The sequence below is a fragment of the Mauremys reevesii genome, linkage group 1 (genome assembly GCF_016161935.1).
Source record: "Mauremys reevesii isolate NIE-2019 linkage group 1, ASM1616193v1, whole genome shotgun sequence".
NCBI classification, from domain to species: domain Eukaryota; kingdom Metazoa; phylum Chordata; order Testudines; family Geoemydidae; genus Mauremys; species Mauremys reevesii.
In genome coordinates, this window is record NC_052623.1 from 190,982,380 (window position 1) to 191,007,212 (window position 24,833).

The 24,833-nt window shown below is 43.2% G+C and overlaps 1 protein-coding gene and 1 non-coding gene across 2 annotated transcripts in view; one reads left to right on the plus strand and one right to left on the minus strand.

Annotated features, from left to right (window-relative positions):
• Positions 1–24,833, plus strand: part of GABRR3 (gamma-aminobutyric acid type A receptor subunit rho3) — a 45,452-nt gene that overhangs the window by 4,139 nt on the left and 16,480 nt on the right. Inside the window, exons 3-6 of the mRNA XM_039491082.1 lie at positions 12,998–13,065; positions 14,940–15,163; positions 20,533–20,615; positions 23,596–23,736. Coding sequence (XP_039347016.1) covers positions 12,998–13,065; positions 14,940–15,163; positions 20,533–20,615; positions 23,596–23,736 — 516 coding nt within the window. The remainder of the gene's footprint in view (positions 1–12,997; positions 13,066–14,939; positions 15,164–20,532; positions 20,616–23,595; positions 23,737–24,833) is intronic.
• TRNAP-CGG lies at positions 3,677–3,748 on the minus strand. Its single transcript has one exon. It is a non-coding gene; the product is annotated as a tRNA-Pro (tRNA).

The window sequence follows — 24,833 nt, forward strand, 5'->3', positions numbered from 1 at the left end:
GTTTGCATGATTCATAGAATCATAGAATCTCAGGGTTGGAAGGGACCTCAGGAGGTCATCTAGTCCAACCCCCCTGCTCAAAGCAGGACCAAACCCAACTAAATCATCCCAGCCAGGGCTCTGTCAAGCCTGACCTTAAAAACCTCTAAGGAAGGAGATTCCACCACCTCCCTAGGTAACCCATTCCAGTGCTTCACCACTCTAAATATTATTTCTTCCCTGTTTAATTACATTATATGTGAATAAAAAAGGTATCCTATGGGATGCTCCCTAATTTGGATATCCCATGAGAGGGCCAGTTTCTGCCACTGGATACACATTGACATGTCCCTTTGAAGTTGAGGCATGACATACCTATGAATTACAGATTTTGGCCCTACATTATTACACTAAAATCGAGAAAGCTGCCTTGCTAAAAGGCTTTTGTGAACCAGGGTCAGCAGTTCTGTGTTTGTGATTCATCGAAACGGGCTGGCCCGCTCCATATTATGAATACAAAATAAAATATACAAGGACAGATTCTCAACAGCTGTAAATAGGCATAGACTTCAGAGAAGTCAATGGCTGTAGGCCTATTTACACTAGCTGATAATGTGGCCCACAGTATGCAAATCGTGGAACCTGCCAGTAGCTAATCAGAACTATGTACTTGCAGTGTGTATAGCTGGCTATAGTGGGAGTAGTTTTTTGGAAGAAGTGCTGCACAGAATGCAGTGTTATTTAAGTTGGCCTTTGTAACAGCACATGCTGGCTAAAGGCAGCCCCCAGGCCCAACATTCCTATTACTGTCTTGGCCCAGGATTAAAGCACTCTGGGGGGTTGTAGTTCCTGGATGGATTAATAGGAACTGCAGGCTACAGCAAGAAATGCTGGGGAAGGGCTATAAATATGCTCCCCTTTGCTCCACGAAAGGGAGTAGCAGCACCACCCACCACTGTTACTCTTCAGCAACTGGGTCTGAGCAAGACCTAGGGTGGGGCTACCAACAGAGAAGGAGCGTGGGATGGGCTGTAATGAAGAAGCCTGGAAAAGAGGGAGAGAGAAGGCCTAAGAGGCAGACAGACAAGCAAGCAAGTAACTCAGGGGCTGTGGGATGGGAAGGAAGAGTGAAGTGGGAATGTCTGAGGCTGGAGCAGATGGCTACTTTATTGTTTAGGGCCTCAGGGCCATGGGCATCATTTCAGAAAAATTCTAGGGGGGCCAAAGTTGTGTCAGCGTATAGAACATTATATGTGATGTATTATATCTTGCAAAGGCTGGGGGGCGGGGAAGGGGAGCATATAGACCAATGAAAAGTCTGTGGGAGGCCAAACAAAGATCTGAGCAAGGGCAACTGAGTCTGCCCCGCCTCATAGCAAATGATGCCCCTGCTCAGACTGAAGGCTTTGGCAGAAGGAGAACATGGGCCCACCTATGCCTCAGCACGGCCTCCAAGAAGCAATGTGCTGATACCCCTGTAACCAGTTGGTTGTCTCAGAAGGGGAAAAGTTCCCATGGTCCCTGGAAGGAGGGTTGTCGCTCAGAGAGCAAATCGAGTGAAGGCTTTTTGTTTGGATATTTTCCAGTGGGCTCTTGTTTACCTTGGGAAAGGAGGAGTATTTTCTGCCAGCTGGAGGTCTAAAACTATCCCTGACATGGAGAGGGAGACTTCCAGCCAACAGGGAACCTGAGGCACAGCCATATCCTGAAAGGAAAGACTCAGGCCTTGGCTACACTGGCGCTTTATAGCGCTGCAACTTTCTCGCTCAGGGGTGTGAAAAAACACCCCCCTGAGCACAGCAAGGTACAGCGCTGTAAAGCGCCAGTGTAAACAGTGCCCCAGTGCTGAGAGCGCGGCTCCCAGCGCTGTAAGCTAATCCCCACGGGGAGGTGGAGTACCTGCAGCGCTGGGAGAGCTCTCTCCCAGCACTGGCACCGTGACCACACTCGCACTTCAAAGCACTGCCACGGGAGCACTCTCGTGGCAGCGCTGTACAGCTGCAAGTGTAGCCATACCCTAAGCAAGTCTTGCTTTAATAAGCAGGATTTGGCCCATGACATGCAAACTGGATGTGGGGCAATGAAAATCTCCTGGTCATGGTGGACTGGATAGCTCAGGGGATTGTTAAAGATTGCTGACTTAAATCCAGAATATCATTACTGTCTGATGGCCGGCTAGTGGTCTTGGTCCATTTTCCAACAGGCAAGTCTCCTTATCACAATAAAACCCCACCATGATGTTCGCTGAAAGCTATTTCTGAAAGACAGGTGAAGCTAGTAATCTGAAATTTATCAGTCAATGGCTTTGCAAGTTACCTCGGTGTCCCTCCCTCCTGCTTTTCCACTCAAGGAATTGTAATTTATGGAAATGCCATCTGTGGAAGGAAAAAGCATTTCCATGACAGCAGACAGCTCTCTGTGAAGTACTCTATACAGCTCTCTGGAGAAAGGTAATTCTGTTTCACAGAGGATTTTGATATTTCAAAATCTGATTTTGTTACAATTAGGAACGAAAACCAAAAATGCCTAAGTGCTCTGGGAAAGGGGATGGAGCCACAGCTCTGGGACACTACACCTGGCTAGCTACAGATCATGGATTCCCCGGATTCCCCAGCAGTCCACAAACATTTCAGTTTAGCCAAATCTGCAAACGTCAATGAAACAATGTTTTGTCGGAATTTTTCCAGCCAGCTCTAGTACAGTTTCACAGGGCCGTTCCACAAATCAGTATTTCTGGTGCGAGTACAAAGTGCTTTCAGAATGCACACTGTGATATACACGTTTTAATTTTTTTCACAGGAAGCATTTCTTTTGGTGCCTGGCAGCTTTGTTTTTGTTTATGTTGGTCCTGTCCTCTTATTATCACATGGTTAGTAGTAGTGATCCAGTGCCCATTGAAGTCAGTTGGAGTCTTTACATTGACTTCAGTGGGTATGGATGATCATATTGCCATGGGTGAATACATGCATACTCCGGTGAGGAAGATGGTAACTTATCAGCCAGTGGATTTGCAAATATCAGATTACTAGTTATACCTCTGTCTTTCAGAAGTAGCTTTCAGCAGAAAAAGGACTCAGCTGTATCTCTCTTCCCCACTAACATCCACAAGAAATAGTGAAATGGGTAGCAACGTATCTGCCATATCTTCCTGTTCAGAGGTTTCCCAAATCTTCCCAAGAGGGCTGTTAATATCTAGAATAGTACTGCCTGCAATTTCTATAATGGTAAATAAAAGTAACACTCAGAGGCTATGGGAATTTCTAAGAGTAACAGATGAAAGTCTCAATAAAATGATCTTTGGCCCTGATTCACTCTTTGCAATATGCTGGTGTAACCCCATTGAAATCAATGGGGACAGGCACGGACCCTGGAAGCCCAGGCTGCTGCGGAGCTAGGTGGGTGAGCTGGCAGGAAACCAGGCAGGTTTGGAAGCCTGATTGGGTTCCATCAGACTTCAGTGGGGTTAGGTAATAAAGGTAATAATTGGAGATATACCAATCTCCTAGAACTGGAAGGGACCTTGAAAGGTCATTGAGTCCAGTCCCCTGCCTTCACTAGCAGGACCAATTTTGGCCCAGGTCCCTAAGTGGCCTCCTCAAGGATTGAACTCACAACCCTGGGTTTAGCAGGCTAATGCTCAAACCACTGAGCTATCCCTCCCCCGCCAACGGAAAGGCTTGCCCCCCCCCTCTGTAGTGGGCTCATCCAGGATTTGAACCCGGGACCGCTCGCACCCGAAGCGAGAATCATACCCCTAGACCAATGAGCCGCTGCCAGCAAAACATTGAGTAACACAATGGGGAATCAAGGCTGCATTGGTAGTTAATACACAGTTGTGACATCACCAAAAGGGCCAAGCCTCAACTAACCAATCAGAACATGACTTTGGATAGGGTACCCTAATTCATCCCGTGACAGGAGAGATACAGGATATGCATTTCCTTGAAGGAGATTGACTTTCATCTAATGCTGAAGTGTATAGCAAAGGGGAGCTTAAATACAGGCTGAGATGCAATTGGTGATGGGGAACGTGCATTGTTGTTATAGACACCGAAGGGAAAGAGTCAATATGAACAATACAGCCTAGCTTAAAATATAGGTTAGTTATTATCTGGAGGATGTGAACCATGTGCAGTACTATAATTATTTCTGGAAGTTGGAAATTGGACTAGTATTACTGAATAAATCTGGAGACAGATAATAGATTTTGCTCTCTTTAATCTGGATGTCATCACCATGGGTCTCTGCAGCTCTGAACACATACAAAAACCAACCAAACAAAAAGCCCTCCTTTAAACATCACTGTGGTCTGATAGCATTAAAATTGCCATCTGAATCTGTTCTATAGATGATTCGCTTACTAACTGAATGGTTTGGCCTGTTTTATTTTAAAGACTTTTTTCTTTTGAGTGATCAGGTGTTTTCTGGCTCTGGTTTCTCACTCTGGCCGTCCAGGTGACTGAGGGGAATTGGTGGTGTGGAGTGGAGGTGCGGGAAGCCATGAAATACTAATTAGTGGGGAAACAATCTGTTCAGGATGCAGTTCTGTCCACACAGTAGAGCTTTAACTGTGTCTCTCTAGAGCCTGAGTGAAAAAGAGGAGGCGCTACACTAACATGGCATTGGAGGCATTCCTGGCTCAAGTCACTATTGCCCTGGTGCATCATTTACCCCAGCGCACAATGGGTGCAAATGCCACCACTCTGATGTGGTAGCATGTTTTAGCAGCTATGCAATGACTGTACGAGGTTCAGGGCCAAGGTGAATTGGGCCCAGTGCCTCCAAAGGCACCGCAGGGGCATGTTGGTTAGTGTCATGTGCTACCACCTGAAGAAGTTACAGCTCTTACTTCCTCCAGTGAAGCTGTGCTGGAGAGCATGGAGAGTGTGGAGCCCTCGCCAGTGTAAACACCCCTCTGTGGGGCTGACTGGCTCTACCGGCACAGCCTGTACAGCCTGTCTAACTACAGCCGCCACCTGCAGAGCTACCCTGGAGTGGGGAAGAGCGCCTGCTGTGCGTTCTCCCTGCTACTGCACCTGCACAGCATCAGCCATAATCTGGCTTTACGACAGGGGAGAGATTTACAGCACTTTGGCTTTATGCATGCAGAAGCTGATGCTTTTTTCAAGCTTAACAGATAGAGCATTTCATTGCGGTGATTCCTGGTCGACTTGTATCTGTCACACGCACTTGTGCCCCATAGCATGATTTATTCAGCTCAGTTAGCTGCATCAGCTAATGGTACTGAAAAGGTGGGGCGGGGGAAATCAGGTCAGAACAGCTGGGTAAAGAGCATGTATTTTAAAAACAAAAGATTTGTTTTAAATAGGTCAAATTCTGCCCTCAGTTACACCCCGTTGGGTTTCCCAGGTGTTACAGCATGGAGCTGGGCCCAAAGATTTTGGTAACGCAGCCCAACTGAGTCTCCTCCCACAACAAATAATCTTCCCTTTACTCCGGGGTAAGAGCATCTGGCTGCACACCCTCCATCAGCCTAAAGCTCACAGAAATTCCCTCTGTGTCAGGGGAATTCTTTAGTCCAAATCTGTCCAGTTTAAGTTCACTTTGCACTGCCTATGTCTGTGGCCCTGTGGAGGTGCGAACACCTATTTTAGGCTGACAGGGCCAAATCCTGCTTCCCTTACGTAGGTGTAAATGTGGTGTAACTCCACTGTAAGCAGTGATGTTATTCTAGATCTCTGCTGGTGTAAGTGCAGGCATAATTTGTCCTTTTGACTCTGACCAAACGATCTTTTTAAAATTCAGTTCTGACATTACTCATTTATTAATAGATTAATTTGCATCTGTAAACCCCACGAATAGGATACGTCAAGCTGACTCAAACCCAGCAGGCTCTTAATGTGCTGTTTCTACTTCTTGCCATAGAATGCGTCTTTGCTTGCAACGCATTGTAAAATGAGGTTAAGTGAACCAAACCTGTAATTCAGAACATAGCTCCGGCTGTACTCACACATAAAAAAAAAAAAGACTCAGTGTTATAATGCATTTATTCCCAAAGCTTGGCTGTCACATTGTTTCCTTGGCTGGATTTTCTCTTTGCTTCTGTTTCATTTCACAGCGCTCTTATAGTCTGAGAGTCACAGATAGGCTGCCACAAACACCCTCTCTCACACACAGGACCTGTCTGCTCCAAATTAAAAAAAAAAAAAAAATTGAAGGAAACCATTGCTTGGGGCACCTTGAGTTTGCAATTCTTGTACAACCTCTTGAGTCAAAACAAAAGCCACCAGAGACATTTTACAAGCTTTAATTGCAATGGCTAGTTGCAGCAGCGAGGAGCAGTCTTTATCTTAGGTGTGGCTGAGCTAGAGCAGTTTAGAATAAATTTTCCACAGTGTGGGCTCAAGAAGCCACAAGCATGGCAGCTGCACTTCATCCAGTCTTCCCAACTCCATCTTGTTTCAAATTTGGGAATTACCTAAGGTGACCAGATGTCCCGATTTTATAGGGACAGTCCCGAAATTTGGGGCTTTTTTTTTATATGGGCTCCCCACCCCCCATCCTGATTTTTCACACTTGCTGTCTGGTCACCCTAAAATTACCCCGAATCTCTGCAGCAATGCTGAAAATGCTGGATTGTCCTTCAGAAGTCCCAGAATGGTACAGTGTAAGAGTGAGGTGAACCCATGAACATTAGCCTGCACTAACTCAATACACAGGGAATGTATTACATTTGTAAGCGTAATATAGACTGCAGAGTTACTCTCTTAAGGGTTTGTGTCGTGTGTATGCAGGCCATTCCAAAAGTTAGTGCAAAGTAAACCCTCTGTGTTTAGACAAGCCCTAAAACTGTTTGCTTCCCAAGTAAAGGCCAGCGTCAACAGAAACTGTCCAATTTGTGTCATAGTCATAGAACATGTGCGTCTGTCCATCCAGATACCCCCCACTGCTTGAATGCTGCCCACTTCCCTGATGTCATGATCTACACAACTTCCCCTCTCCATTAATCTGCTTAAATTGCCCTCTCCCCTCCTCCCCCTGCCACGTGCTAAAACAATTTAATCTGCAGTATGGAGGGAGCCTAAATTATGATTCCACATATCATTAGCTCCTGTTAGCATTACCTGTACCTGTATATTGCTTCTGTTCCAATTTTACTACAGTACTAATCAGTTCTGATGGAAGGTTGAACTGCTAGGAGACTCTGTTCCTTCTTTTATTGTCCTTTTGAAAGCCAGATCAATGTGAGTGAGCATGATGTGTTCCTCTGCCAATGGGAGAGCAGAAAGGGATTATGTATTTAACAGCTGTACAGTAGTGTAAACCTCATCCTCAGAAATGGTAATTGCCTAAAAGTAGTGTCATGTTACCCATGGAAAGGAAAAGAAAGTCAGTGGGTTCACATGCAAATCTTTTAATATCTTATAATGCCCTTTTAAAAATATCATGGCCTCAAGTCTCCTAGCTGTCTGTTAGGTATTGTGGAACTCTTAGAAAATAATCCAGCTTGGACTGCAGGAGGGGGGAGAAAATAAATCGCATTGCTCACACCATGCAGAACTTCCACAGCCTTACTTTAAACTCCGGGCAAACGATCACTTTCAGATATCAAAATGATATTTCCTGGCCAGCTATGATCTGCTGTGTCACCAGTCAGACTGGCTTGACAGGCAGAACTCTCCCATTTGAGAGAGGTGGTTGGAGAGAGCTGCTCTTTGAATCCCTTTAAAATAATCTTCCTGTTTCGTGTTTCTTAACTACATTATTTGAAAGGCTTTTTAAAAAGTCACTGTCTTGCTCTACCATCACCCTCTGAGGTCTTGCTACAGTCTACCACACACCCCTCCTTTGACTCATGTAGCATCTGCCTCTCTTCTGTTTGTGCAAGAGCCATCTCCTCTGAAGCTTCTACTACCTGGATGCCCTCCTGGGTCTTCTGTCCTCACTGACTCTCCAGCTTGTTTCAGTTCTAGCCTCAACTTATTAATTTCTCTCACCTTTTAATTTGTTTAAATTTGCAATGACTATATATTGGGTAATTATTTAATTTCTCTGTGCTTCTGTTTCCCTACATGTACAGTAGAATTCTACTTATCCACCTTAGTGAAGCATTTTGAGATGAGATCTACAGATGAAAAGAACTATCTAAGCATAGTTATTGTGATTTAAGCACATGTATAGTCTTTGTTCACATTTACACTGGAGTGGAACCTTATGTTCCCTATTGCACACTGCACATGGTCCTGCAGGATCAAGGCTTGAGTGTGTAATTGGTCGTGTTAAGGCTTACCGTGTCTTTGTGAGGGCAACCCCTAGAGAGCACGATAACCCTCACACTTAAGAAATACCTGAACTGTAATGTGTAGTCATATTTAGCCAGTAGTAGGTAAAAGTTTCTGTACTCAGGTGGCTTATCTTTCCTCTTTCTGTTATCAAGTGTGGCCTCTGTCTTAGTTTCCTCACAGGTCATCTTACTGGTTGGGTAGTTTACTCTTTCAGCTAAGTTAGAACAACTCCGTCTCTTCCAAGGCAAGCAAGAGTCCAATGGAAATCCACTGCAAAAAAGGGCTCCAGCATGTCATTCAGCCCCTAGATCTTTTCCTCTCTGTGTCACAGCCCTCCATCGCAGTCTCCAGAATTTTCCCCTAGTGATGGAGGGAGTGAAGGGGGCTTCCTCCCACCCTCTTTTGGAAGATACAGCTTTGACAGGAAACTAGCACTCAATTAACATTTCAAGCCCAAGACCACCTTGCCCAAGACCTCTTCCTTCACTCTGATAGTCCTCTAACTTCCATCCTAGGCCTTGCCTACTTCTGGCACCATCCCATCTCAAATACTTCAAACAACAGATGGACAAGGATAAAATACCCTTTATTACTGCCCCCTGCCCCCACCCCCAGCTCTATCCAACCCAGGGAACTGTAACAAATTCCACAGTACTTTCTTCTCCCTGTGGTTTCCTTACCCTTCTATCCACCTGACCTCCCTCCTAGGCAGCCTCTCTGGCCCTTTTCAGGAGGGAGCATCATTAGGTCTTACCTATTCCTTGTTCCCTGCCTTGCCAGAGGGAACAGGAGTATTTTTATATGCCTGCCCCTTTCCCAGTATGCATTGTTGCTGAGCCTACAACTCCCATCAGGTCTCAGAACTCGGGGGGTGAGCTATGCTGGGTCTGTAGCCGCCTTAAAAAGCCAACATACCCTGTTACAACTGCATGCAACTGGAAGAGGTCTGATACTCCATCTAGTAGCAGGAGTTTGGCAAAATAGTGATGCATTCACTGTTGGAATATTGTAAAAAAGAAAGGGTTAAATTATTTCCTGCGTAATGAATGATCTGAGTATCATGGCACTGTGGAAAGATCAAAGCTTCTGGAATTCACTAGCCGAGTCCCCTAAATTCTACATGTTTCCTATGGAAATGCATGTGCAGTATAGCAACTACATGGGAAAAGGTATAACTGCACAAAAATACCTTAAAATTCTCTAAGGTCTGTCATAGGATTTTGTCATTCCTACCATACAAATTGACCCTAAAATGCTGCAGAATTTGTGAGGACCTACATTTAAAAAAAAATTATGTAACTTGCATATGCAGCTATTATCTTTCACTCAGGCTACTGATGAAAATAAACTCCACACTCATGAGAGAAACATTAGCTTGGTTTAAACCTTTTAAAATAAATAAAATGAAGGAAAACTGATTCCAGGAGGCAGGACTTGTTTGCATAAATATAAATCCATCTGAAAATAATTTGGATTTGCTGCTGAAGAGTAATTATCTTGAAAATCTGCGGAACTTCCATTGTGAAAATCACTAATCCTTCTAAAATAATGATTTGTGGAAATTCTCTAGCAGCAACTGGAGCTGCTCAGTTTAATGAAAAAATCCTCTTGCCCATCCCCCCGTTTTGTTAAACTGGGAAAATAAAAACCTAGATTTTCTCTCGATACTATTTTTAAATGAAATTAGTGGTGGTGCCTCATTGTCAGCCTAAAACACTGAATTTATTAACAGCAGCATTGTGGCATAGGCACCAGCAGCACAAGCTTTCCCTACACTGTCCCATCTCTGTACCTCAACCCTGATTAACTCCACCTCTGGGAGAGAGAGAATAGTTTATTCTTCTTTCTCTTTTAGGACTCAGTTCAGTGCTATTTATATCAATAGGCGTCTCTCCATTCCTTCATTGATTAACAAAGCCAGAGGGGATTATGATATTCATTTAGTCTGACCTTCTGTATAACACAGGCCATAGAATTTCACCCAGTGACTCAACAACTTGTGGTTGAACTAGAGCCTTTCTTTTAGAAAAACATCCAGTCTCGATGTAAAGAGTCCAAGTGATGGAGAATGTATCTCCTCCCTTAGTAATCTGTTCCAGTGGTTAATTACCATTGATTTTAGTGGAAGTTGGCTCTGACTCACCGGACCAGATGCTCCAACCCAACTAATAAATCCAGAAAGCCCTGAACAGAGAAGCACCAGTATGCATTTGTTTCATGGTAGGGGAGGGACAGGATATAGAAAGACCCCAATTCAGCAAGGTACTTAAGCACATGCTGAACTCTAAGCATGTGAGCAGTTCCATTGAAATTAAAGGGACAACACATGTTTAAAGTTAGGCATGTACTTAAGTACTTTGCCAAATTAGAGTCAAAGTGAGTGGAGGAGCCTGCACCTCCTGCACTCGGTGGATTAGAGCTCTGTGAAAGCTTGATCTGCCCTACCTCAGAGTGAGGGGTGGGGTTAGGCCAGTGCAGAGGTGAGGTAGTAGCCAGTGAATCCATAGCTACATAGATTTACCAACCTACACGCCCATTTGAGGCTGGAGACACAGCAGCTGCAGAAGCTACTACAGCCTCGAGAGCTGCCAAACAAGAAGCAGGAGAAGCAGAGAGAGGTTTAAAGGTGTCAGATACAAAGTATTACATTTAATTTTATGTAAAGTCTCTTCATGTAAGCAAAATCTCTCTCTTGCTTTTTGTATACATAAATTAGTTAAGAGCGATGAAAATAATGCATACTGTATTGAGGTACATTCATTTACATTTTTTAAATAATTTAGTAAGCATCAGAGATGTGAAAATAATATCATCTATGGCAGTGGTTCTCAAACTTTTATACTGGTGACCTCTTTCACACAGCAAGCCTCTGAGTGCAACCCCCCCTTATAAATTAAAAACACTTTTAATATATTTAACACCATTATAAATGCTGGGGCAAAGTGGGGTTTGGGGTGCAGGCTGACAGCTTGCGACCCCCCATATAATAACCTCATGACCCCCTGAGGGGTCCCGACCCCCAGTTTGAGAACCCCTGATCTATGGTCAATAATTGTTAAATGCAAATGTCTTTCCTCTCCTCTCATGTTGAGCTCTCTTTGACTTTCTCCTACATCCTCAGCTCTTTTTTTCCCCTCTAGTCCAAATGTTCTGACAGCAACAATGTCTCAGCCATATTGCAGAGGCATACACTGTTGTTCTTGGTTCTCTGGTTCCATGTTACTGACTGAGGTACAGATTCTGCAAATGCTTTGGCACGTTTATAACTCCACGCATGTGAGTAGTTCCATTGGCTTCAAAGCCACAATCCTACAAATGTAACATTATTTTATTTTAGATGTAAGTTGCACTTACGGTGCTCCCAAATCCTGCTCTCAGTCAGACTTCTGCAGTCTCATTAATGTCACTCTCTACTCATGTGCTTGAAGTAAAGCACATGCTTAATTTTTTTCAGGCTTGGTATCTTTGCTGTAAAATATATACTGGATAACTCATGTATATGTAAAGCATAACTGTTAGCATTGGTCTGGGAACCTTAACTTTTTCATTTCCTGACCTGTTTTAATTTTAACTGTAATGTTGCACTTTTTTATATTTTGTAATACCAAAAAAATCCCTGTATGTGTCAGTGGCAGTCACCTAACTGTTCTGCCTCTGTTTTGTAGATGCATTTTTATCCTATATGTGCTCTCCAGAGCTCTGAAATTCAGAATAGTGGGCAGAATGGGAGCTTTGACTTGCAAAATACTTGATTAGGAATTTAATTTATTTATAAAATCTTACAGCAGTTAAATTAGTATCTATCCATCTTCTCCCATACTCTCCCTGGTCATCACAGCCAGTGTCCTAACTGCCATTCCGTAGTCATATAATAGTTCATGAAAACCTGCTCACAGAAACATTATGTGGTGATAAAAACATGGGAGCTATATCTACCTTGCATGCTCTGAAGTGTCCCTAGCCTCTGTTTGCCTCTGTTTGCCAGAAGCTGTGAATGAGTGATAGTGGATGGATCACTTGATAATTACCTGTTCTGTTTATTCCCTCTGAAGCACCTGGCATTGGCCAGTGTCAGATACTGGATTGGAGGGGCAATTGGTCTGACCCAGTACGGCCATTCTTATATTGCATTGTTGTTAGTACCAGTGTAGTTGCACCACCACTGAGAAACAGATTAGAATATGGTTTTACTTAGCAGTCAGTGAGCTGGTTTCCCATTTATGGAACTTATATCCATTTCAAGGTATTATAGGACAAACTTTTATTAGTTACCTAGTACAGTTACTTTAGGCATATAATAAATAATCTTCTTTAGAAGGTGGAGGAAAAGTTTTCACTATTAAGTAGTCTTTACAAGCACTGGTATATTTGATACTGGTATTTATGTAAGTTTTCCGCAGGGCCATTCTAATAAGTTGCATAGGCTTCAATAGTTTCAGAATCGTAAGAAAACTTTTTTCCACTCACCAAACTTCAGGGTCATGCTGTAAATCCAAGTCAGACCCCGTGCTAGATTGCAAAGAGATCACTGAAGAACATGTGCTTATTTGATCAGATTTTTAACATCAGGTTTTCTTTCATTGTCATTGACTTTCTCTTTTGGTTACTAAGGTTGGATTCAGTGCACACAACAGTTTTAAAATTAATTCAAGGCAGCACATGTGTGGAGAGGCAGTGAGCAGTGCAGGTTGTTTAGGTTTATATTAACATATAGGTATATATGAAAAACATTTGTCACTTCCGGTCATATTTTTTGTTCTGCTGTTTTGAAGGGTCACCAATACCAGTGGGCATTGATGTGCAGGTGGAAAGTATTGACAGTATTTCAGAAGTTGACATGGTAAGTTTTATCACTTAAATCCTGTTCCTAAACTGATGGAAGACAGAATTGTAACCAAAACTCTGGGATCACATAGGCTTCAGAAATAACCCTCCAAGATTCTGATGTAGAACCAATATAGTTAAAGAAGTAGAATCCTACAAGATTATATTATCATCTTGATACATGAAAGTAATTTTCATTTAAATTAATAGATGCTACATGTAAATATGTGTTAAATGTCTCTTGTGTGCCAAGGGACAAAGCGCTCAATAGCCTGATTTTTCAAAAGTATTGAGCACTCCATAGTTCCTGTTAAGTTGAGGGGGAGTTCCTGGGTGTCACACGCCTTTGAAAATCACTCTGCAAGCCCTTAGCTTGTGCGGGTCCTGTGCACAGAGGCAACTTTAATTCATTCTGCATCACAGCTGTATGTCCTTGACTTGCACTAAGAGGTTTTCTCTCTCAAAGACACAATGCCTACACTGAGCCTTGAGTCCCTCCATTGCTGTAGTACTGGTGCAGCATCACTGGGGCTAGCAGTGGTCTTAAGTGGTAGTGTATACTGGCCACCCACATTTCTACCACTATGCCATATAGACCTACTGTTAGCTGGTAGGCAGATGCCAGTATCTGGTATACACTAGCACTCCCATCATTGCTTAGTGCTAGTGGAGCTGCAGTAGTGACACAGCAGTGGTGGAAGAATCTGCCAAAAATCTTACTATGCACACAGTCTTGGAGAGGGAAAACCTCTTACTGCTAGTCAAGAACATAAAGTTGTGAATGCATCCTGTTCGTGCCATATTCCCAGCTTCTCTTACATTATTGCTGCGTCGTTTAATCCTAGAATGTCCACACAGGTTAACTCTGAATAAAGAGCACATTTACAATATTAATTTCTCTCTTCAAATGTAGTTTTAGGCCACAGGCCCTGATCTTGCTATGGGATCCATTACTCTCATGCGGGGTCCCACTGAAGTCAGTGGGATACCACAAGAGCTCAAAGGTCCATACTAGTAGATCACATTACAGAAAATGATTTTGGCTGAAGTTCTCCAAAAAAATTCATCCTGAGGCAGAGACCCAACTTGGAAAAATTCAGCCCAAATGGTTTAAGTTTGGCAAATTTATAGGACACAGAAAACAGGTTCTTATAATGGGAAATGTTGGGCCATATTAATAATAGGTGGTGCTGCCAGTCCCACCTGTAATAATACGTGCACACAAACCCATTCATTATTGTGAGTTATAATATGTTACTCAGGGTCCAGGTCCCAATATTTTACATTTTTGAGTCAAATTCTGATTTTAGTTACTGTGGTGCAAATCTGGTGTAAACCCAGTAGATTTACATGAGTGTAACTTGAAATCAGAATTTGTTCTTGTATATTTTAGATAATAGGAACTCATTTATTGGCTGCAAATGATAAAAATGAGGTGTTAATGTGACATCAAGAGAAAACAGCAAAAAGTTCAATGGAAGGGCTGTAGAGTAATTTCAGTTGCTTTTATCCTACTTACTAAAATGCTATTTTCCTTTTGGGACTGTTTTATATTTTGGGCCCAATCCAACAGCCCATTGAAATCAGTGGTAGTTTTGTTTGTGTAAGAAAAAAGTATGGACTTCAAAATCAGGCCCTTTGTTGGCTGAACTATAAGTACCACCTAACCAGGGCAAACAGCAGATATCGCAAAATATCTTCCATCTGTGTTGTGCTCTCACTGCGTGGCTTTGGTGACCTCTCTCTGGTTTGAGAATTCTGCTCTTGAAGCTCAAAGCAGAAGTAATTCAAAGTCATCAGGTTTGATTAGTTGTACTGGTTATTATTGCTGTATTCAGAACCAGGAAAAACACACATGCATCTCTTCCTCTTAATTTTCTTTATGCAAAGGACTTCACAATGACCTTATACCTCAGACATTACTGGAAGGATGAGAGGCTTTCCTTTCCTAGTACCAGAAACAGAAGCATGACCTTTGATGGAAGACTGATCAAAAAGATCTGGGTACCTGATGTATTTTTTGTCCATTCCAAAAGATCTTTCATCCATGATACAACTATGGAGAATGTGATGCTCCGAGTGTACCCTGATGGCAACGTACTCTTCAGCCTAAGGTAAGGACAGTTACCCCCCGCCTATAACTATCAGCAGCAAAATACTACATGGCTGCTGCCTGCCTGGACAGAGCAAGCACAGAAGTTGTCAAGCTGAGAAATTATCTGAGATCCTTGTGGTTAAATATGGAGTTTTCATAGTGGTTTATTTTTTTATTTGTTCAATATGTTGGGGTTGTCACAGGTTCTGTTGCATATAAGGTGGCAGCTCAGGGCTGACCCAAAGACACATTGGTCCTTTCCAAATAAGGAACCGTAAACACCTCTTCAAGATTCTGAGATGTGGACTAGCATTAATCCCTGTTTTCACTAAGGATACCCTGGGAATTGGTGACCACCTGTATGTCAGTACCTAAGGATACGTCTACACTACGGGACTATTCCGAATTTGCATAAACCGGTTTTGTAAAACAGATTTTATAAAATCGAGTGCGCGCGGCCACACTAAACACATGAAATTGGTGGTGTGCGTCCGCGGTCCGAGGCTAGCGTCGATTTCTGGAGCGTTGCACTGTGGGTAGCTATTCCCTAGCTATCCCATAGTTCCCGCAGCCTCCCCCGCCCCTTGCAATTTCCGGGTTGAGATCCCAGTGCCTGATGGGGCAAAAATCATTGTCGCAGGTGGTTCTGGGTAAATGTCGTCAGTCACTCCTTCCTCCGGGAAAGCAACGGCAAACAAGCATTTCGCGGCTTTTTTCCCTGGATTGCCCTGGCAGATGCCATAGCATGGCAATCATGGAGCCTGTTTTGCCTTTTGTGACTGTCACCGTATGTGTGCTAGATGCCGCTGACAGAGGCGATTCAGCAGCGCTACACAGCAGCATGCTTTTGCTTTTGCATGACAGCAGAGATGGTTACCAACCATACTGTACCATCTACCAATCCATAAATTGGTAAAAAGATGATCATGGTTACCAGTCCTTTTGCACTGCGCCATCTGTTGCTGTCATAAGTGCCCCTGGCTGCTCTTAGCCAGGGCGCAAAAAGTTAAAATTGGGAATGACTCCCTGAGTCAATCCCTCCTTTATGGTATCAAAAACAGAATCAGTCCTGCCTAGAATATGGGCAAGTGTACTAGAGAACCACTGTATCATAGAACCAGAGAGCACAGCTGCTCTGTGTCAGATCCTGCAGGAATGATGAGCTGTATGCTATTCACAGGGGGTGCTCCTGCAACAACCCCACCTGTTGATTCCGTTCTTCCCACAGCCTTCCTGGGCTACCATAGCAGTGTCCCCCCACTTGTGTGATGAAGTAATAAAGAATGCAGGAATAAGACACAGTGACTTGTTAGTGAGAAATGAGTGGAAGGCAGCCTCCAGCTGCTATGATAGTCCAGACAGGACATTAAGGAGTGTGGAGGAGAGGAGCCCAGCATCCTGCTGCTAGTCCAGGGGCAATTGAATCTTTTCTTTACACATGAAGGGTGGGGGCTGATGAAGCTCAGCCCCCTGTTGCTATGATGAAGACAGTTATCAACCATACTGCACCATCTACCATGAAAAATTAGGTGCACATGACATTGGGGGACCTGACAGATGCTAGTCGGCATGGTTACCAGTCCTTTTGCACTGCACCACGTGCCAAAAAGCTCATGATGATGAGGACGGATACCAGTCATATTGCACCATCAGCCACCCATAGCGGGGGAGGTGAGAGCAAGGATGTTGGTGTTGACTGCTGCAGCATTGCGTCTATCTGCAGCATTCAGTAAAGATAGGGTGACATGTTAAATAGTCACGAGAGGATTTTTTCCCTATTACTTCTGGGGTGGGTGGGGAGTGTACATTGCCGAGCTATGCCCTGAACCACCATGGACACTGTTTGTTTGACCCTAGAGGCACTTGGAGCTCAGCCAAGAATGCAAATGCTTTTCGGAGACTGCAGGAACTGTGGGATAGCTTGAGTCCTCCAGTCCATGAGCGTCCATTTGATTATTTGGCTTTCCGTTACGCTTTTTCACGCTGCAGTGCGCTCAGTCCCTGCCATGGCATCTGTCTGGAGAATTTTTAAAAATGATTCTGAATTTCGTCTTCTGTAACGGAGCGCTGATGGAACGGATTTGCCTGCCCTTACTGTGATCACATCCGCATGGTCCATGCTGGAGCTCTTTTTTTATTTTGATTTCGGACTGCATCGCCACCCACGCTGATCGGAGCTCCACGCTGGGCAAACAGGAAATATTCAAAAGTTCGCGGGGCTTTTCCTGTCTACCTGACCACTGCATCTGAGTTCAGATTGCTGTCCAGAGCGGTCAGTGGTGCACTGTGGGATAGCTCCCGGAGGCCAATACCGTCGATTTGCGGCCACACTAACCCTAATCCGATATGGCAATTCCGATACTAGCGCTACTCCTCTTGTTAGGGAGGAGTACAGAAACCGGTTTAAAGAGCCCTTTATATCGATATAAAGGGCCTCTTGGTGTGGACGGGTGCAGCGTTAAATCGGTTTTATGCTCCTAAAACTGGTTTAAACGCGTAGTGTAGACCAGGCCTGAGACAAGCTCTATGTCAGCTAATGTGATTTGCCAAGTATTTGAAATTCCTAGTTTACCACTATGAAAATAAATTCAGAATTGACATTACAGCTTATAAAATTTCCCGTCATTCCCCTGTTAAACATTGTCTGTAGTTTGTCTGGTGGGATGGTGGGAATGTTTACATCTTGTTCATTTTTTTAAAATTTACATGAAAAGACATGAGAGATAAGGGATTGCTACTATTAAAAAACTGCTACTCTTAATGAGAGAGACAAGGTGGGTGAGATCTTTTATTGGCCCAACTTCTGTTGGTGAAAGAGACAAGCTTTTGAGCTACACAGAGCTCTTCAGACCTTCGAAAGCTTGGCCCTGTCACCAACAGAAGTTGGGCCAATAAAAGCTATTACTTCTCCCACTTTGTGTCCCATATCCTGGGAGCAACACGGCGTACTACCATTAATGTCAATGGTTGTATTAATATTGCAGTACTTATTGTGCATTTCTGTCCAGTGATTGCAATGAAGTCAGAAATTGCTAACAGAGAACAAAATTTTCCCCTTGGCTCTGCAATAATGATGTCAATCCTGATATTTTTTCTCTATGGTACCTGCGCAGCATTGCCATAATATCATTAGGAGTTCCGCACATACAGTCAGAGTAGATTATTGGAGTTGATATCAACTGTGCAGTGCTCAGAATTGTTAAAGAAACCCTAATTTCCCTACAAGAAATTGGCTGATGTTCTAGACAATAGCTGCATCATTAAACTTCCCCTTATTATCTGCAATGTATTGTGATTTTTTATTGAGGAGTCTTATGTACATTGCATGATGTGGCAGAGATGATCTTAATGGATGAAATTTTCCCCAGTGCAGGGGCATAGAGATTAAATTTCATAGATTCCTGCACCAGAAAGGATTATTGTGACTGTCTAGTTCAGGGGTCGGCAACCTCTGGCACACAGCTCGCCAGGGTAAGCACCCTGGCAGGCTGGGCCAGTTTGTTTACCTGCTGCGTCAGCAGGTTCGGCCGATCCCAGCTCCCACTGGCCACGATTCGCCGCTCCAGGCCAATGGGGGCGGTGGGAAGCCATGGCCAGCACATCCCTCGCCCACGCTGCTTCCCGCAGCCCCCATTGGCCTGGGACGGGCACCGCGGCCAGTGGGAGCCGCGATCGGCCGAACCTGCTGACGCCGCAGGTAAACACACTGACTTGGCCTGCCAGGGAGCTTGCCCTGGCAAGCTACGTGCCAAAGGCTGTCGATCCCTGGGCTAGTCTAACCTCCTGTATAACGCAGGCCACAGAGTACATATAGGCCACAGACATTTACAGGTGCAGCAATTATTATTTCCCCCGCTACCTGACACTGATAGATCTTAGATCTCCCCAAGCATTTCAGTTATTTGTCTGGAGAGTAGTAGTCAAATATATGTATATGCGTGTGCACACGCACGCACACAAACACACACACACACGTTTAAACAGACTGCAAGATTTTTATGTCTGCCAATCACAAAGTCCTGTAGGAAACTGTCTGCTTTCAGTTTAGTGCAGTATACTTCCTTGTGTGAAATCGATCAAAGGAAACATTCTTTGTTTTAGAATGATTAAGGTCATACAGTATGTCTATAGCCTCAGCTATATTAATGCCTGTCTTCTTAAAGAATCATATATTCATAAAAAGCATCTTTTGATATCACATCCTAGGTTAGGTTGTAATCCATATCCTTATTTGTGGAAAATGTGCATATTCCACAGATTTATCTACAATGTCCAGAGTCTAAGATTTCATGTTATTTTAAAAAATTCTTGATAATCTTATCTTCATTCTATCAATCAATATACAGCTGCTGGTTTATTGAATCTTCTGCAGCTACATAGACTGAAACAACTGCACCCACAGAGGTACAAATTTTATACATTCATTTTAAAGAAGTGTCAACTTCAAAGCCTTATTTCAACCACATAAGTTCCTACACTTGTAAACGTCCATCCACAGTGCAGTCACCAGCCATGAGTCATTGACATTCAATTATAAGCACAGTAGAATTCAATTTGGGTTTGCCACTGGAAGATCAAAGCAAAATGTCAAGCAGGCTGTGACAGCACAGGGAAATTTAGCGATAACTAGAACTATATACAGTATTTATATTTGAACTGCTGCCTCTAACCTTTTATTTAGGTTTATTGGCCATAATGTCAGGGACCCTGATCCTCCACACATTCATGGAAAAGCAGATGGAATGACAGAATCAACATCTTTGCTTGGATTTTCCTACATTTTTTAGAATGATTTTCAAACATGCATGCATAAAAAATATTAAGCATTTTTCTATGTGCAGTCCTCAGTGTGAGTGGGTGGAGCTTGAAAATCAGGGTTTATCTTTTTATGGAATTATATTTTATAGCCTTTCTAGTTGTGAAATTACCCTCCAGAAGAATATCCTCTGTACTGATGTCTCCTTGGCTCTTGAGTCAGAAAGACTGGAAATAATAGCACCAAGAATTCTGAACTTCCCCTGTTGGTCTTGTTAAGGTGTAAATTTTGAAGTATAACCAGTTATGGAGAATTCAAAAGTGACAGGAAGCAACATGAACTTTCAGTGGTGGAAAATGGGGAGCCAGCCAATGGAGAGATTAAAAATTGGAGGTGAAATAGTAATAAGAAAATATTGTCTGTTTTTTTAAAAAGTCTCCCACTAGTTTGGATTTACCTTTTAATCAAAAAAGAGATTTTAGAATATGTAATTCAAAAAGCCAAAAATTAGAAAACTTTTGAAACCCCTCAGTGACTCCAGGGTCCACAATAAGATGTCTACAAAGTCACAAATTCCTTTTAGGAATTAGTGAAAAATACCTTAAACAATTGTTTTCTGGTCCTTATTGTAGGATTACAGTTTCTTCCATGTGTTTTATGGATTTCAGCCGATTCCCTCTGGACACTCAGAACTGCTCTTTAGAACTGGAAAGTTGTAAGTTTGACTCAATCATGGTACCATATATATTCATTATATGTGTCTCCTTACCCACAATTCATTTATGTCATAGTAATTCCCCCTTGCTAGATGCCTTTCTACACTTACTTTGGAAGACATGTGACCTGAGCCTTTCAGTCTACACATACAGAACACCAGCCTTTCTGGGGACTTTTGGGAATAACCCCCCATAGAACACTGAATATTCAAGAAAGGTAAAGATGCTCCTGCCTACTTCTAAGGCATGGAGAATAGTAGGTTGAAAGATGGAGTCATTTGTCCTTCAGCATGATTCATTTTTAAAGGTGATATGCAAGTACTTGTGAATAACAACAGAATACAAAGGCTTCTAGATCTTGTTCTCCTGGTGACTAGTAAAAACCATACAAACTGCAGTCTCTAAGTACATCACCGAATGTTATGCCTGATAATGGTAGCCAGACATTAGAGCTGATTTAGGCCTGAACCTACTGTCAGGTTGCCCAAAGTGGCTCACAAACATGGGTGCCAACCTCAGGGCAAACTGTGAAGAAGCAGAGCACAACCCCCCAATTGGTATTCTGTAATTAGATTTCACCAACCAAATATCAAATGGGAACTCCATAAGCACTCTAACAACCTTAACATGGAGTCACAGACAGTCCCCTTCGGCACTCTGGTCTATCTTGCCAGGCAGGCAAGCCTGCCTTTGTGATAGATGGTCCCTTACACTAAAAATCACAACAATAGTCAGGTTAGTCCCAGTTCCAAAGGACCAGTCACTTACCCCAGGTTAGTTCTACCTTAGATCTCTCACCGAAAACAACTCTTGTAGTCAGTCCTGTAATAAACTAACTAAAAGGTGTATTAACTAGGAACAAGAAATCAGAGAGTTATTTACAAGGTTAAAGAAGGTGCAAACACACACAAATGAGTTACAGTCTTAGGTTCCCAAATAGTAGCTGCTATATATACAAGCTCTGTATGTCCTTTAGGACTAACAAACTATACCTATTGGGAATCTCTTGCTTATGCTTAGAAATATTGTTCTCTCCGAATTCTAAGCAGCATAGTGATGATAATTTCTTCTTAACAGGGATTTTTATTCCCTTCCCCCAGCATTCAAGCGGTGATGGGATGAGGGCTTGTGCCCGTACCCTCTTCATGGGTGTCAGAGAAGCAATCAACAAAGTCCTTTTTGTCCCCTGATGTTCCCCAATGGTGTGTCTGGTGCCTACAGGCCTTCCTTTGTTGGGGAGAAGATGACACCTCTTGTGATAAACTAGTATTTCCCACGTGGTAATGCTTCTCTCCTGACTATGGGGGTTTGCAGGATTAAATCTAGTCTACATTACAGACCTATATAGGTTTAACTACCTCGCTCAGGGGTGTGAAAAATCCACATTCCTGAGTGACACAGTTATACCCCTGTGTAGACAGCTCTGTGTCGCCGATAGAGCTTCTCCCATCAGCATAGCTACCGCCTCTCGGGGAGGTGGGTTAACTACGACGATGGGAGAGCTCTCTTCATTAAAGCTCTACAGCAGCACATCATTTTAAGCGTAGACCTGCCCTTAGCAAACATTTTTGTAGTTACAGAGCAAACACATAAATATTACCCTGTAACATGGGATACAGATATTATAAGTAAGAGGAATACATGCAGCATCCTATCAGCATTTCTTAAAGTCTAAACACATTCTTTTAACTCTAATATCTGTTTTAACAATACTAACTGGTTCCTGGCTCTGAATTTGTCAGTGTTCAGCAAGGGCCAGGGGTCTTGGCAGAAGCTGGCACCTGGTCTGCCAGCATTGCATCTACTCATGCTGAAATCAATGGCAAACCTCCCATTGATTTCAGTGGGTGTAGGAGCAGGCCCTTAGAGTTCAATCCAGCAGCTGCGAAACATGTTGAATTACCTTAACTTCAGTGGAAGTTCTGTACATGGAGTGGTTATGGGATCAATCCCGTAGGCAGCAATTAGCAGAGGTTCCCCCCCATCCCAAGTGTGAGCTCACTGTGTGCATCTAGTACATTTCCATAGCCAAGATACAAATCCAAACCAGTGTTGGGAGAATTGCTGCAAAGGTTTTACTACAGATAAGCCTCAAAAGTTCAACTAATCACCAAAATGTATCTGAACTCTTTGGTTATCCCAAGAAAGCCTCTCTCGTGAGACTTGAGCTTGCTCCTGGTTCTAGCTAGGCTGGAAATACCCTGGGCCAAATCCTGACGTCCTTGCTCAGTCAAAAATCTTGTTGACTTTGAAGGGAATTTTACCTGAGTAAGGACCAAGTTAAAATTGAGTAACGGCTTCAGAATTTGGCCTCTTGTGATATTGTGAAACTTCTGCTTTATGGACTAGGCTGAAAAAAGAGAGAGCAAAGACGCACAAAAACGAGAGACTGTAGGAATCAACTGACTGAATTTATTCAAGCCATAAAAAAATTGTTTATGTTTTGCCACTGTCAAATAGTTTATATTTTATAGGGGCAATTTTTATCTCACCTGGCCTTATTTGCCCACCCCTAACCAAGGCCTATAGAAGCTGTGGAGCTGGGTGGAGAAAGGGAATTCCATTTTGCAGAGAATTTCAATATTGAAAAATATGGTTTCATTCTGATTTGGACTGAAAAGCAAAAATTTCAAAATTCTCTGCGACAGGGAAAGGAGTCCCAGGTCTGGGGCAGTTTGCTGGATGGGCTGCCCCAGAGTTGCAGATCCCAGTAGGGTCCCAGTGCTGCTGAGGAGCCAGGCAGGTGAGCTGGAAGGAAAGGCAGGATTCCATCGTGACTCTGGCTGGGTTCCATCAGAACTTTGTCAAAATTGAATAATCCCTGTGAAACATTTAGATATCGATGAATTGGCAAATTCCGACACAAGAATGTTTCGTTAAAATTTTTCCAACCAGCTTGAGTTAATGTGCTGTCCCCGATGAAACAAGTGGAAGCCTCAGCCTAGCAGAGTTGGTAATTTAGCTTTTATTTTCTCTTAGATGCTTATAATGAAGATGATCTGATGCTGTACTGGAAACATGGGAATGAGTCGCTGACCACGGATGAGCAGATCTCCCTATCCCAGTTTTTCATTGAAGAGTTCAGTGCTTCTAGTGGACTAGCTTTCTACAGCAGTACTGGTATAGTATGCTTGTTGGCATTAGAAGATAAACACCTAGCTCAACCATACAGCATATACTTTTACATTTTATTTTACTATTAATAGATAATTGTTGCTGGTTGGATCACAGAAACCCCCTTGGGAGCTGCCAACTGATGTGCCAAGACTACCTCCGCTCCTGTTTTCCCAGCCAGCTCAGGACTCCAGCACCCTGTGTTGCTGAGCCAGACACTCCCGTCTGCTCCAACACAGACCCAGGGTCTGAATTACCTGCCCCTAAGCTGCAGGTTCACCTGAAAACAGCTCACAGAAGTGTGCTTGTCTTTAACACCCAGATGCCCAACTCCCAATGGGGTCTAAACCCAAATAAATCCGTTTTACCCTGTATAAAGCTTATAAAGGGTAAACTCATAAATTGTTCGCCCTCTATAACACTGATAGAGAGATATGCACAGCTGTTTGCTCCCCCAGGTATTAACACATACTCTGAGTTAATTAATAAGTAAAAAGTGATTTTATTAAATACAGAAAATAGGATTTAAGTGGTTCCAAGTAGTAAGAGACAGAACAAAGTAAGTCACCAGACAAAATAAAATAAAACACGCAAATCTATGTCTAATCAAACTGAATACAGATAATCTCACCCTCAGAGATGTTTCAGTAGGTTTTTTCTCAGACAGGACACCTTCCAGGCCTGGGCACAATTCTTTCCCCTGGTACAGCTCTTGTCCCAGCTTAGATGGTAGCTAGGGGATTCTTCATGATGGCTCCCTCCTCTCTTTGTTCTCTTGCACCCCTTTATATATCTTTTGGATAAGGCGGTAATCCTTTTGTCCCTCTGTGAGTTCCCACCCCCTCCTTCTCAATGGAAAGACACCAGGTTAAAGATGGATTCCAGTTCAGGTGACATGATCACATGTCACTGCAAGACTTCATTACCCACTTGCCAGCACACACTTATACAGGAGGACTTACAGGTGAAACACAGCCATTTGCAGACAATGGTCCTAGTTAATGGGAGTCATCAAGATTCCAAACCACCATTCATGGCCCACACTTTACATAATTACGATAGGCCCTCAGAGTTATATTTCTAGTTTCAGATACAAGAGTGGT